Source organism: Vicia villosa, unplaced genomic scaffold (genome assembly GCF_029867415.1).
Source record: "Vicia villosa cultivar HV-30 ecotype Madison, WI unplaced genomic scaffold, Vvil1.0 ctg.001451F_1_1, whole genome shotgun sequence".
In the NCBI taxonomy this organism is placed as follows: domain Eukaryota; kingdom Viridiplantae; phylum Streptophyta; class Magnoliopsida; order Fabales; family Fabaceae; genus Vicia; species Vicia villosa.
The window spans coordinates 366,398-382,385 of record NW_026705622.1 but is presented as its reverse complement, the minus strand read 5'-3'; the positions used below and the strand labels follow the sequence as shown (position 1 = coordinate 382,385).

Below are 15,988 nucleotides of genomic sequence, written 5' to 3'. Positions count from 1 at the left end.
TGAATCACAGAGCTAGAATTGTGTTTGTAGAATTTCAGTTTCTTGGAGATTAGATCTCTATCGATTAAAACTCTTCCATGCTTGGAGTGGGCAACTTTGTTATCTCCCAGCCCTTAAGGTTCCTTGGTATTGTCTCCATAACCTCCCTCTTTGTTTATATGTGGTGCATTGCCGCCTTTGCCATGTCCTCCGTTTCTCAACCATCGGTTCACATTGCTGTTGCTACCAAAATTGTCTAATTCGGCACGAAGATAATTTCCCCAACCTCTTTCAACTACACTGCTGCTTGAGTTGAATTTCTTGTGACAGAAATTTTCAGCATAGCCAAGGATACCCACAGAAAGCAGAATGTACCAAGCTTCTCGTATTTGAAATTGGTCTGGATAGTCTCTCCATCGAGTCTCTCAAAGGCCCAGCCTTTCTTCAAAGGATTTTGAACATTGATCGCAACCCGAATTCTCATATACCTTCTCCACGCCCTAGTACTATTTTAAGCATCGTAGCCGATAAATTTTCCAATATGTTCCCCTATGAGAACACCGATATTTTCATTCATGAATCCCAAAGGGAGTTGATGGATTTGGACCCATATCTCGGCTTCGTTCAGCGGCAAAGCAAGGGGCTCCTCCCCAAACTTAGTCTTCCGTAAAACTAGCATGAAGTTATCGAATAACCAAGGCCCTCCCTGAAAAATTCTCTCCAAATCCCACATATGGTAAAACTGGAACAGAAATTTGTTCTCAGCCATTTTGGAAATCTCCACACCTTGCCCTGGTTGCCATAGCTCAGACAGTCTATCCCTGAGCACATTGAAGCGAACAGGTTTACTTGTTAGCAAGGATCCAACCAAGCAAAGATCGAGTAATTCTTCTGGCGCTAAGTTGGTCTCGGCATTGAAAACACCGTTTCTAGTGTTGGCAGCTCCTTCAGTGAACTCCATGAAACAAAACAACAAAATTAAACAGGTACTGAATAGGATGATATTTTTGCTGTTAGTGCTCATAAGTTGATGGTGAGAGCTGTGAGCGTTTCTTCTATTTATATTCACCCAATTGAGACAATATCTCCAATAATCTTCCCTAGTATTGAATTGTCCTATTATGTTTCTGCCAATCATCCTAATATCCCTGATTCTGAAGGGAGGATATCTTACTTGTATGATCCTGCAATAAAACAAAATGCCAGAAATATGATATCCTGTCCATCCCTCCTTAATGTCATTGCCAGAGAATTGATATCCTATAATCTCAGTATCTCTTCTTATAGGATTCTGTTTTTTACCCCAAATCAGATAACCAGCATGCCAGACACGAAAAAGGAAATAATCGATTGCCGTATTCAAAATGACCAATTCGATCTGACAGAGAAGAGGAAACACAAAACCAATAAAGAGGCTATTGCAAAAGATGGGGAACTGAAATCTCCTTCTGATTAAACATCTCAGATATGTGCTATTGGTTTTCATAGCAAGCAAAATCAAAAACTTTAATTTCTTTAGGATTCTCCTCTTTACAGAAGACCGTTCCGATTGGAAATAGAGATTCGAGATCGAAACAAAACAACCAACTCTCACGCTGAATCCAATTGAGGGAGAGAAAACCCCAATTGCCGAATCACACCGCCGACATCAACACCATGTATAAAAAAATACACTTAATTTGTGTGGTTCTGTCTATTGAAAAGCGTTTCATGTTAAAAGGTTGATACACTTATTTTTTTTAGAGTTGTATTTATCATTTGTTTAGGGATACATGTAAACAATTCATGTTTATTTTTTTAAATAATTACATTTCATTCATGACGATGAATACAAATGAAGGATGGTAATTCTTTGAAGAGTATTTTTAATTTCAAGAGTGAATTTATGAAAAAATTCGAGATGAGAAACATGGAGTTCCAAAAGTTCAAAAGGGGATTCTTTATGCACCAAAGGAGATATGCTCTTGAGATATTGAAAAAGTGTGAAGTAGAACATTATAATGCTACCATTACACCAGCTGAACCAAGGCTGCAACTATTAAAGAATGAAGAGGAGCAGAACATAGATCCAACTCAATATAGAAGGTTTAACATTAATCCCCAACCAAAATTTGTTAGACGATAAGACGGATCTAGAACAGGGGTTGAATAGATCCCTTAGAAATTTGTGCTTTTTAAAAGTGTTTTTAATTGGTGCGTGTAATACGGTGAACTGACTTTTTATCGATCGAAATGTCGCGGTAAGCAAGAGTCGCCACCGACTTTTATTTTATCCAAACAATATTCGGAAAGGCAAAAAGAAACAGAAAAAAACCTTTTAAGAAATCTAAGTTCGGGGGGTAATTTATGCAAAGGGAAGGTGTAAGGCACCCTTTGCATCCATGGTTTTCCATGGGCTCTTAATTGCTTTGCTTGCTCGTTTGTTTAGAAAATGTAGATGAAAGAGATAGGGACTTTAGCTCGTAAATGAGCGTAGCCCTTTTGAAAAATTATGAGAAAGAATATAATGAAAGTTTGAGCATTGCAAGGCAATTAGGGGCAATTACCTTAAACTCAGATGATAGGTCTCTTTTTAGCCTTTCAGAATGAAAGGGTCTATCCTTGCCATAAGAGGGCAGGAAGCCTTTCGTTTGCAGGTTGAAGGGTCGTCGAGATATCATTCGCCCAAAGACTGACCCATGCCATAGAGAGGCAGGTAGTCTAAAGAGAATGATCAGAATAGCCTTTGTTTGTAGGCAACCAGAAGATACCTCAGCCTTATTCGTGGGCAACTTCCGAGGGTCGAGGTCATGTTAGTGTATCGAAGGCAGCATCATTTTAGGGTCTCATGACCTTTTATCGAGGCAACATGGCTGAGGTATCCTCATATTCGAGGGACTGGCTATTCTGCAAAAAACACTAGGCAACAAGGCAACGGGCAACAAGGCAACAGAGAGGGTTACCCAAAAGCGTGCGTGTGTGCACCAATCATGTGATTATATTCGAATATATTATCTTGTAAAATTAGTGATTCTATGTTCAATTCAAAGGTTGCACTCCCTAGGATTACTAACCACGCATTTAAATAATATAACCAAAACAAATATGGGGGAGGGAAATTGTAACCAGCGGATCCCTTAATAGGGTTTGACATGAGTAATAATTATAAGAAAAAATAGAAGAGGTTAGAGTTTTAGAGTTACCGACTATGAGAGCTTTGATGGTTGGCGAACCCTGAAAAATTGACAAAAGGAAACAAAATACGAAGGGGTGAGTGCATTATCGCTTCATTGGCAATTAGGGTTAACCCTAATTAAATAAATAGATAAAGCAAAAAGAAATTAAATCAAATAAATATGAAAAGGACTTAGCTTTTTATTTGATCTGATATGGTTGACAGTCGGGAGTAGCATCGGGGTTAACCATGTGGTCCTTTAGATCCAGTGGAGGAGATTGAGGACGAATTTGCGAATATCTGGGAGAATAGATAAACAGCTCAAAAGTACCTCGCAATAAACAGAAAAATGTTAGTAATGAAATACCAAAATAATGACTGGAAAATGATAAAAGATATAAACAAATATTGATAAAAAATAACAAGAACAACAGAAATTCAATATTAAATTCTAAAAAAAAAAGTAATTAACTACAACATTTTGGTATTTTTATTAATTATATGAAAATAAAGTATTTTGATATTTTTAGAGATTGGGAAAGCATACATAACTAAATTAGCAAATGAAACAAATCACTTAAATAAATAAAAAACTAATAATAAAAAGAGTGCAAATATATATAGAAAATAGTGTACTACTACCTATTGAAATAAAACTCTAAAATTATATGTATATATGCATCAATTGATAATGATAAATATTAGTTAGCATTAACTTAAATTTACGTTACGTGAGATTGAGTTTTGTTGTTTTTATTTGACTTTTTCCAAATTCTCTTCAACGAATCCGTTCTGGACAAGTGGATTAGGAATTGATAAAAAACAAAGATTAGAATAACACATATTAAACCGAAAGGGCTAAACAGTATCAAAAGTTTTAGATCTCTCCTCTTCTTCTTAGCCACAAATTTTCTAATCCCTCTTGTTCTACCATCTACTCAAACTTGTTCCTATTTCTTTCAAGATCTAAACCAGATGTACAATAGTAAACATGGATCTATGGCTAATCAGAACATTTGTAACAAATTAAGAACAACACAGAAGTATTAACAAATCAACAATGCTGAAGCGAGATAGCGATAAGCATCAGGAAGAAAAATTGCAAGCATAGACAAGCTGAGTTACTGTTAGAGGTCGCGTGATGAAGCTGTTGGTGGATCGGAGACTGTTCTCGATCGCGATGGCTCGTCGGAGTCGAGCGGCTCCGTAGCGCGGGGAGGGGCCGGCGTTGGCTACACGGCGATGGTTCGTCGGCGGTGCTAGTGATCTCCGACTTCCTCTTTTGTACTCTTTGCTTCCTGCAACAAATGTGAATGAAAATCGGCCTCAGGGTTGGTTGTTAATTGTTTAATATGAAATTGTTTGTAGATTGGATCGGGGATGCTCCGTGAGAGTGTGGGCAACGACGAAGACATGTTTCGAACTCGTTTTGATTTTTTTGCAATCTCCTCGCTTTCCTTTGCTGTAATGAGAACCTGTACAAACACTAAAACAAGAACAATAGAAAAAAGGGAACTGTAATAATAGTTAGTTTTATGCTCTTTGATGGTAAGTAAAAGACATATTAGTGGGATTTGAGAATGGCTTGTATGTGTGTAGGTTTGATGATTTAAAGGTTAGATGTTAGGATTATATGGTGTAGTTATATGTCAGGGAGAAAGAAGAAAAGGGTTTAACTTGGTGTAAGGTTGAAAAGAATTGGGTGAAATCGATAGTGATTGGAAACACTTTGACTTGTATGCTAGAAATATGTGCAGAATTATGTGAATTGGTGAATGAGTTATCGTACGTGAATGCGGTAGAAAAATAGGGTTAGTCTCCTCCTCCTTAGGTTAGGATTTTGTACCTATTTATAACATAAAATTAGGTTAGAAATAATTAATAAAGAATAAAGTCCATAATTAACAAAAATAATAAAAAGTCCAAAAATCAAATATTTTTGATTGGGAATTATAATTATTTTAATTAATCGTGGTCCTCTTCTAAAATGTGACAAAGATCTATTTTTGAATATTTTATGAATTTATGATAAAATACAAAAAGTGAAAAAAGGTAATATGCATGAAAATATTAATTAATTACATGAAAAAAACTATTTTTGTTATTTTTGAATGTTTTATGGATTTTATTGATTTTTCTTCTTTTTTTTTTTATTTTGATAAAAATGAGGTTAGAAATAAAAAAATAGAAAACTAATAAAAGGGGAAATGTGTTAGAAGTGGGATTCGACCCCCGGGACATCTCAGTCGTGCGTCTTCTGCCCTCAAACTCTTACCAACTACGCTATGTCAATTATTCAAAATAAAATGACATTCACGATTATAAGAGGGCAAATTTTGGGGTATGACAGCTGCCCCTGTTCAATTATCTTAAACCTGAAGATGTAGAGTGGTTTGTGTGCCAGTCGGTATCTGAAGGTGGAAGATGATTGAACATAAGAATACCAAGAAATTTGCCCTTTTTGAAGTAGGGACTTTTGTCGGAGATGGGCTTGTGGATGCCATCTGGTAGTTGAATTTTGAGAAGATGTTGTTTGCGCGTTGATCGTGTCATTACCGTTCGTGGTAGATGAATTAGATCCTTGGGAATTGATCGTGTCAGTATCGTTCGTGATACTTGAATTAGATCTTGGAAAGATGATCGTGTCTTCATCGTTCGTGATGATAGAATTAGATCTGAGGAGATAATCGTGTCTTCATCGTTCGTGATGATAGAATTAGATTCTCTTGTCGTGTCAGCACCGTTCGTAGTGACTGAATTAGACTGGGAAGGCCAGTGATCGTGTCCACACCGTTCGTGATGATAGACTTAGACCTCTGAAATTTGATCGTGTCAGTACCGTTCGTAATATCTGAATTAGATCTTCTGTCGTGTCAGTACCGTTCGTAGTAGCTGAATTAGACTGAGAAGGTCAGTGACCGTGTCTACACCGTTCGTGATGATAGAATTAGATCTCTGAGAGTTGATCGTGTCAGTACCGTTCGTAGTAACCGAATTAGATCTTTGAGCGTTGACCGTGTCAGTACCATTCGTAGTAGCTGAATTAGATCTTGGAAAGTTGGAGATTTCGTTCATTTGTCTGTACCTGTATCCTGCAATAGGTATAGTTGGTCTTTATGCAATGTCATGATGCATGTATTATATAATGAATCCCTCAAAATAAATGAGAAACTTTGTATGTTATGGATGAGTTCATTATGAGGTAATGTATGCAATGTATGAATATGTTTATGACATATGATATGTGAACATAATTTATGTTGTCTTGATTGAGAAAATAAATCTCTATGTCTTTGTGATTTTGATGTCTGATCTTATTTGAAGATGCTCAGCTGGGAATTTATGATTCTTGTTTGGGGATGATCAGTAACTTGATGGACCCTGCTTGGGGACAAAAGTATTAGTAACCCATGTTGGAGAAGAGCAAAGTATTGGAGAACTAGCAGTGTTGAAGATGTAAACTTTGTTGGGGAGCCATGTCTTTGTCGAGAGCGTTTGAAAATATCTTCTTAATGATTACTCTGTGGGGATATGATCTTGTGAGCCTGGCTCTGTGGGGAGACATGGGTGAAAGTTGCCCCCAGTATTATAGTAACTACCATTCCTGGATTTGATTAGGACACACCACTAAGTATTGATCAAGATGTCAAACTGGACTTTCATAGATTTGCCCCTGCTAGTAGGAACCTGAAGAGATTCACCTCGCGAGGACTTTATGAAGTGTATATTGTAGGCGACATGCCCCTAGTAATCGTAAACTTAGGATGATGCCCCTGACTGTTTGGCTTTTGAGAGATTTTTTGAATCTTGACTTGATTGCCCCAGATTGGTTGGGCAAACCATGTCGTCCCCCTTGAATACATAAGAGACATTACTTCTGAAGTGATTTTGTCTGTCGGGATAACTTTTAGTCATTAGTTGTACCCTGTGCAAATTCTTTCTGTTGCTAACATTTTGAAATTATGTAGCAGAATTTGTTTAATAATGAATTCATGAGATGCAATGCATACGTTTGTCCTGAGTTTTTGAAAAACGTTAAAGCAGGAGATGCAAAAGCGCGATATTTGTAAAACATGATATTTGTAACAACGTGATGTTTATAAAAACATGAAATATCAACTCAACATTTTTGGTAAACCTTAAGGAGTCAGGATACCTTTTTGGTGACAGTATGCTTTCGAACTAACCATGCTTCAGTTAGGACTTTTAAGGGCTGTAACGTGGCTTGGTTCACGGTTTAAGAAACAAAGGATAAAGGCTCAAAATTTGATTGTACCCACCCCTCTTCGTGATGATCTTCAGTCCTAAGCTCAGTTAATTCAACTTATGCATTCAGGTTCCAAGAGACTTTTGGATTTGCACCTTTGATAATGATGATGGTTCACAAGCAGAGAGAACTTTTGAGATGGCAGTCACTTCTTCCTTTTGGTAGTCACAACTTTGAGTTGTTCAAGAATTTATTGACTTCTCTTTTTTTTTTTCTTCATCTTTTTGATATCCCTAACTTTTGCCTGAACTGTCTATTTTGAGTTTACAGTCAGCGGGATGCCTTGATTTTTTGCCTAAGTCATCTTTTGATTTTTTGACTTAGCAGGCTTTTCTTTGTATATATGTTTTTTCATTTTTTTCTTTTTGAAAGATATTGACTGCCTTGTTTGATGATTGATGAACCGTCATTGTCTTTTGCTTGACATTTCCAACACTTCTTTGATGTGTGCGGTTGAACGTTTATGGTTGAAACCTTTGTTGAAAGGTGTACTGAATGATTCTCTTAAAATAGAATGCACAGCTAAATTAACTGAGAACTACCCTACCCCAGGTTATGATCAAGGGTTTTAATTAGTACAAGAAAGAAACTTCTACTTCTTAGGCTCAAAAGGGGTTGACAAGGGATTAACATCCTTATATCTCCACTGTTTAGGAATTGAAACAATGCCTGTACATCGTCAGCATAGTCCGTTCAAAAGCATACTGTATGAGGTTGCGGTATCGTTTTCGTCATCCTCCCTCAAAAGGCTTACAGCTTAGCAGGAGTTGAATAAACACAAAACATATGCAGAGTAAATACGCAATTTAAAATGAGTGATAGCGAAATAATGTATTCAAGACAAACATATGCAATGCACTGATGATAATTATTAAAACAGATAATGTCTATCATAATTAGAATGTTTAAACAAACAGAATAGAAATTGCAAATGAAAGTAAATCTAATGATCTAAAAAGTTCCTCCTTCGAGGTATTAATCAATCTTTTTGTGATTAGGCATAGGAGTAGTGATCACCACAGGAGTTTCAGGGGAGTTGGATTTGATTTCTCCGTCCTTGATCAGATCTTGAATCTTCTTCTTCAATGTCCGGCAATTGTTTGTGTAATGTCCAGGACGGTTGGAATGGTACGCGCACTTCGCATTGAGTTTATCACCAGGAGTGGAGGTGTTAGAATTCTTAGGGGTATCCCTCAGAGTAATCAATCTGATCTTCAACAAATGTTGTAATGCTTGAGCCAACGACATTTTGATTTTGGTGAATTGACGCCTAAGTATGTCTGGCTTGCGTTGTTATTGTGGAACTGGTGTAGAGATTCAGAGTATCCGGGGTTCGAGCTTCCGGAATGTGTATCTGATAAGAATGTTTCAGAATGTTCGAGGTTCGAGCTTCCGGAATGTATATGGCGTAGGACATCAGAACGAGTTATTCATTAAACCATATCTGAAGAGGAATGCCAGAACGGGTCGTACGTTAGACCATATATGGAAGTAGGAAATCGGAACGGGTCATACATTAGACCATATCTGTTGAGGAGTAACAGAACGAGTCATACATTAGACCATATCTGTTGGAATGTCAGAACGAGTCATACATTAGACCATATCTGTTGAAGATACCGGAACGAACGGGTCGTACTTTAGACCATATCTGATAGAGAATACCGGAACGGGTCGTACTTTGGACCATATCTGATAGAGAATACCGGAACGGGTCATACATTAGACCATATCTGATAGAGAATACCGGAACGGGTCATACATTAGACCATATCTGATAGAGAATGCTGGAACGGGTCATACATTAGACCATATCTGATAGAGAATGCTTGCTTGTTAGAGTCGATGAGTTATTTGACGAAGTTTTGGAATGTAAAAGGCTTGTCAGAATGAATCTTCAGCTTGATTATATCTGAGAGGAATACTTGTCGAGGCGGAACCTGAAAACAAAGTTAGAAATATGCGATGTCATGAATGCAAATGAAATGTTTTCAAGGATCTTTAAAGAATTTGGTTAGCAACTTTGGAAAATGATTTGGTTACGTCTTTGTCAGAAGAATTCTGGACTTTGTCTTGGAGTGTCCTTCTTTGAGAATCGAGCTCACCATATCGAGTGGGTCATCGTCTCTGATTCGGGATACTTCTGAATTTGAAGATACATGGCCAAAGGAAAATAAATCCTCTTGCCCCTTTGTTAGGTATGATGTCTTTAAATTGGAAGGTATGTGGCCAGAGGAAAATAAATCCTCTTGCCCCTTGATTGGGAATTCGGTCCTTGATAAGAGCACCCGAAATTGCGCTCCCTAAATTCCTAAGATCCTTGAAAGGGTTAGTTAATTATGTTATGCTTATGATGTCATGATGTTATGCGAATGCAGTTCATTAGACATAGTGGGAGATAGTAAGGACAAACAAGTCCTTTTAACAAAACCTGCAAGGAAACGAAGGTTAGTAGCAAATACAGGCAAGTCACGCAAGTCACACAATTTTTGGCTCAAGGCTTGCATGGGGTCTGATCAGGTGTCCTTCCCAAGGGTATTTCTATGGATAAGGAGATTTCAGCAACGGGTTCTACAAGTTATCCAGAATTTTCAGCCCTTCTAAAGCACCCTCGGACATGATACATTCGCATCATGCAATGATACTTTGAGAAAGAACCTATCTGAATTGTAGCATCGGGTAGCGACTAGTTCTTAACATTTGTCAAGAGTAGTCCCCCCACTACGTTCCTAAAGGCCAGGATGGGTTAAGGGTAACTAAAGGTCCTTGAGCTCCGGCGCACCCACAGACACATACATAGACCTCCCTCATTTGAGAAAGGTGTGCATATGCTATGGAGTCCTAACTCAAGTGTGAACTTCATATTGACTCATCTCCCACATATGTGAAAGAGGTCGCCATGACTATGCCACTCCTAATCTTAAGTGTACTTGAATCCGGGTGTAGGATTCGTCCTTCAGTTAATTCCCAAAACAACCCTGAAAAATAAATCAAGCAAAGCAAACAATAGAATACAATTAAGTGATCCTAAACTTTTAAGGTAACCCCTCTTTTATCGAAAAGTCCCCAGCAGAGTCGCCAGTTCTGTAATACGGTGAACTGACTTTTTATCGATCGAAATGTCGCGGTAAGCAAGAGTCGCCACCGACTTTTATTTTATCCAAACAATATTCGGAAAGGCAAAAAGAAACAGAAAAAAACCTTTTAAGAAATCTAAGTTCGGGGGGTAATTTATGCAAAGGGAAGGTGTAAGGCACCCTTTGCATCCATGGTTTTCCATGGGCTCTTAATTGCTTTGCTTGCTCGTTTGTTTAGAAAATGTAGATGAAAGAGATAGGGACTTTAGCTCGTAAATGAGCGTAGCCCTTTTGAAAAATTATGAGAAAGAATATAATGAAAGTTTGAGCATTGCAAGGCAATTAGGGGCAATTACCTTAAACTCAGATGATAGGTCTCTTTTTAGCCTTTCAGAATGAAAGGGTCTATCCTTGCCATAAGAGGGCAGGAAGCCTTTCGTTTGCAGGTTGAAGGGTCGTCGAGATATCATTCGCCCAAAGACTGACCCATGCCATAGAGAGGCAGGTAGTCTAAAGAGAATGATCAGAATAGCCTTTGTTTGTAGGCAACCAGAAGATACCTCAGCCTTATTCGTGGGCAACTTCCGAGGGTCGAGGTCATGTTAGTGTATCGAAGGCAGCATCATTTTAGGGTCTCATGACCTTTTATCGAGGCAACATGGCTGAGGTATCCTCATATTCGAGGGACTGGCTATTCTGCAAAAAACACTAGGCAACAAGGCAACGGGCAACAGGCAACAAGGCAACAGAGAGGGTTACCCAAAAGCGTGCGTGTGTGCACCAATCATGTGATTATATTCGAATATATTATCTTGTAAAATTAGTGATTCTATGTTCAATTCAAAGGTTGCACTCCCTAGGATTACTAACCACGCATTTAAATAATATAACCAAAACAAATATGGGGGAGGGAAATTGTAACCAGCGGATCCCTTAATAGGGTTTGACATGAGTAATAATTATAAGAAAAAATAGAAGAGGTTAGAGTTTTAGAGTTACCGACTATGAGAGCTTTGATGGTTGGCGAACCCTGAAAAATTGACAAAAGGAAACAAAATACGAAGGGGTGAGTGCATTATCGCTTCATTGGCAATTAGGGTTAACCCTAATTAAATAAATAGATAAAGCAAAAAGAAATTAAATCAAATAAATATGAAAAGGACTTAGCTTTTTATTTGATCTGATATGGTTGACAGTCGGGAGTAGCATCGGGGTTAACCATGTGGTCCTTTAGATCCAGTGGAGGAGATTGAGGACGAATTTGCGAATATCTGGGAGAATAGATAAACAGCTCAAAAGTACCTCGCAATAAACAGAAAAATGTTAGTAATGAAATACCAAAATAATGACTGGAAAATGATAAATGATATAAACAAATATTGATAAAAAATAACAAGAACAACAGAAATTCAATATTAAATTCTTAAAAAAAAGTAATTAACTACAACATTTTGGTATTTTTATTAATTATATGAAAATAAAGTATTTTGATATTTTTAGAGATTGGGAAAGCATACATAACTAAATTAGCAAATGAAACAAATCACTTAAATAAATAAAAAACTAATAATAAAAAGAGTGCAAATATATATAGAAAATAGTGTACTACTACCTATTGAAATAAAACTCTAAAATTATATGTATATATGCATCAATTGATAATGATAAATATTAGTTAGCATTAACTTAAATTTACGTTACGTGAGATTGAGTTTTGTTGTTTTTATTTGACTTTTTCCAAATTCTCTTCAACGAATCCGTTCTGGACAAGTGGATTAGGAATTGATAAAAAACAAAGATTAGAATAACACATATTAAACCGAAAGGGCTAAACAGTATCAAAAGTTTTAGATCTCTCCTCTTCTTCTTAGCCACAAATTTTCTAATCCCTCTTGTTCTACCATCTACTCAAACTTGTTCCTATTTCTTTCAAGATCTAAACCAGATGTACAATAGTAAACATGGATCTATGGCTAATCAGAACATTTGTAACAAATTAAGAACAACACAGAAGTATTAACAAATCAACAATGCTGAAGCGAGATAGCGATAAGCATCAGGAAGAAAAATTGCAAGCATAGACAAGCTGAGTTACTGTTAGAGGTCGCGTGATGAAGCTGTTGGTGGATCGGAGACTGTTCTCGATCGCGATGGCTCGTCGGAGTCGAGCGGCTCCGTAGCGCGGGGAGGGGCCGGCGTTGGCTACACGGCGATGGTTCGTCGGCGGTGCTAGTGATCTCCGACTTCCTCTTTTGTACTCTTTGCTTCCTGCAACAAATGTGAATGAAAATCGGCCTCAGGGTTGGTTGTTAATTGTTTAATATGAAATTGTTTGTAGATTGGATCGGGGATGCTCCGTGAGAGTGTGGGCAACGACGAAGACATGTTTCGAACTCGTTTTGATTTTTTTGCAATCTCCTCGCTTTCCTTTGCTGTAATGAGAACCTGTACAAACACTAAAACAAGAACAATAGAAAAAAGGGAACTGTAATAATAGTTAGTTTTATGCTCTTTGATGGTAAGTAAAAGACATATTAGTGGGATTTGAGAATGGCTTGTATGTGTGTAGGTTTGATGATTTAAAGGTTAGATGTTAGGATTATATGGTGTAGTTATATGTCAGGGAGAAAGAAGAAAAGGGTTTAACTTGGTGTAAGGTTGAAAAGAATTGGGTGAAATCGATAGTGATTGGAAACACTTTGACTTGTATGCTAGAAATATGTGCAGAATTATGTGAATTGGTGAATGAGTTATCGTACGTGAATGCGGTAGAAAAATAGGGTTAGTCTCCTCCTCCTTAGGTTAGGATTTTGTACCTATTTATAACATAAAATTAGGTTAGAAATAATTAATAAAGAATAAAGTCCATAATTAACAAAAATAATAAAAAGTCCAAAAATCAAATATTTTTGATTGGGAATTATAATTATTTTAATTAATCGTGGTCCTATTCTAAAATGTGACAAAGATCTATTTTTGAATATTTTATGAATTTATGATAAAATACAAAAAGTGAAAAAAGGTAATATGCATGAAAATATTAATTAATTACATGAAAAAAACTATTTTTGTTATTTTTGAATGTTTTATGGATTTTATTGATTTTTCTTCTTTTTTTTTTTTTTTTTTTTGATAAAAATGAGGTTAGAAATAAAAAAATAGAAAACTAATAAAAGGGGAAATGTGTTAGAAGTGGGATTCGACCCCCGGGACATCTCAGTCGTGCGTCTTCTGCCCTCAAACTCTTACCAACTACGCTATGTCAATTATTCAAAATAAAATGACATTCACGATTATAAGAGGGCAAATTTTGGGGTATGACAGTGCGAAAGTTTCTAAAATCAAAATAGTCTAAATGATCAGTTATTGGAAGGATCAGATATGCGAAACTGAATGGACTAAAGATGATGAGATTGAATCAATATGTATCCAATTAATCAAACGCCTAAACGATATCTCTGAGTACTTACTACTTCCAATGACTTGTTTAAGATAAATTCAATAGTTTGTGTGTTTGTCAATTTATCAAACACTTGGTGTGCAAAATACACCAAGTTCAATTTTACTTAAGTTGTAGTGGCGATGTTACTAGATAGCAATCAAATTGAATGCTATGAATTTTTAAGATATTTTTCAATCACTACAACTATGGTAAAACAGGTTCAATGAACTAAATCACACAAACTTTGGTGCATGAAAATAAACATGCGGAAAGGAAAAAGCAACACACGATTTGTTTAGGCAGTTTCCCTTGTCGTCCTCACGTAGGGTACATTTGCCCCCAATTCTAGAATCTAGAATTAGGATATATGATATTAAGTTGCAAAGTTTTTCAAGAGAAGAAATAGTCACCAATACTCAATTTACAGTTGTTGAATTATGATACTATGTTCTTCCATTCCCTTGATTCAAGATGAACCAAGTATGTCAAACTCTTCGAACAAACCTCCGGTTACCATGCTCTACCTGACAAATTCATAATCTTCAACGGGAGATTCCCAAGTGCCTCGGAGGAGGCACGGGGCTCCTCGTGTAATCCATGAAGTTCGTCAGAAAAACTTTGAAACTCGATTGGAACTTATGAATCTCATTGGAAAACCAATTAATTTCGTTGAAAAAATCATAAATCTTTAAAGAATTTCCCCCTATAAACCCTAAGATTACCTAGATCTCCAAGCATCCAAAAATCATAAAAGTAAAATCCTAATGCTAACATGCAGGAATAAGTGGCGAATTTACTTACTTGGGAACGTAAAGATGGAGAACTCCGACGGAAGGAAATTGTTATAGGAAGAAATTCAAAGCGTGAGAGAAAATGAAGACAGAGCAAATGAAGAAAACTTGGGAAATGTCTCAAATATTCCTCCTTATCCCTTTTTTATAGCCAAAAACCACACGGGGGAAACGCGAAAGAGGATAATCATTGCCTAGACTCCTAGGCTATCATAGGTCATGATGGCCCACTTAATAGTCGTCATGCGTGACACACTAGATTTTGACATTTCGCCTTCCCAAGGCAAAATTCCCAATTCCTAGACATACTACAAATCCAATCAAACGCGTCATCTCCCAGAATCGAACTAGCAACTCACCATCTCCTAAATTGAAATGCCTTGATAATGCTTGACCACACGCAAGCTCAGGGCTCCCCGCGAGCGCATTTCCAGAGGACACGGTACAACCGGAGATTCAACTTCTCGACATGACTTACAATTGTTCGAACCATGAGCTTGCACATAGTCGAGGATATATATTCGACAGGGTTCGCCCTACGTCAGAAGAGCTCCCATGTGCCCGAGCTACTATCCGCGACATGTTCGTGAGTATTTCCAAAGATGAACTCGCGAATATCCCTGGCAGTCACCTCGACAAAATTGCAACACTTTCATCAGGTTGCATGCATATTCAAACCTCTACGGTGTTTGGAAGTTACCCTAACCGAGTAAAGCTGTCGTGCAAGACCCACGATGAAAACATGCCCTTCGTCACGACGCGACCCCATAATCTCCCCGGTTCTTCTCGACAAACAGACAAACTCAAGTCATTGCTCCTTTGAATAGAAGCAAAGACTTGGGAGGCTCCTGTTATGGAATGGGCCTGCAAGCAGGCCCAATGTCGGTCAAGGCCGAATCCAGCGTAAAGGCCCAATGGAACACTCGCTTCCTTATGACTGTTGGAGAGCTTGTTTCCACATGCCCCATGTAAAGCACGTGGCCAATTGCCCATGTGCCCCATGTAACAGCCCAATTTTATTAGTATTTTTATTAATTATATTATTTGGTGTTTTTTAATAATTATTTAGTTAGTTAGTTATCATGTGATATAATAATTATTTGAATTTTTAATTATACGTGTTTTGTGCTAATTTGATATATTGGACTATTAGTGAATATTAGGAGATAAGTTGTTGGGCCTAATTAGTAATAAGTGTTGGGTAATAATTGGGTTAAGCCCAAATTAGAGGGGAAGATAGTGAGAGAGTTAGGTCATTTGTCATAATTTTGTAAAAGA

The 15,988-nt window shown here is 37.2% G+C and overlaps 1 protein-coding gene across 1 annotated transcript; it reads right to left on the bottom strand.

The window, feature by feature from the left end:
• Positions 1-490: 490 nt before the first annotated feature.
• LOC131635240 (uncharacterized) lies at positions 491-940 on the bottom strand. Its single transcript, XM_058905845.1, has one exon. It carries the CDS (start codon positions 938-940, stop codon positions 491-493), a length of 450 nt encoding a protein of 149 aa, XP_058761828.1.
• Positions 941-15,988: the final 15,048 nt, after the last annotated feature.

Excerpts from the sequence above, each read along its gene's own strand:
- LOC131635240 (XM_058905845.1), bottom strand. The coding sequence starts at position 940 with ATGGAGTTCACTGAAGGAGCTGCCAACACTAGAAACGGTGTTTTCAAT.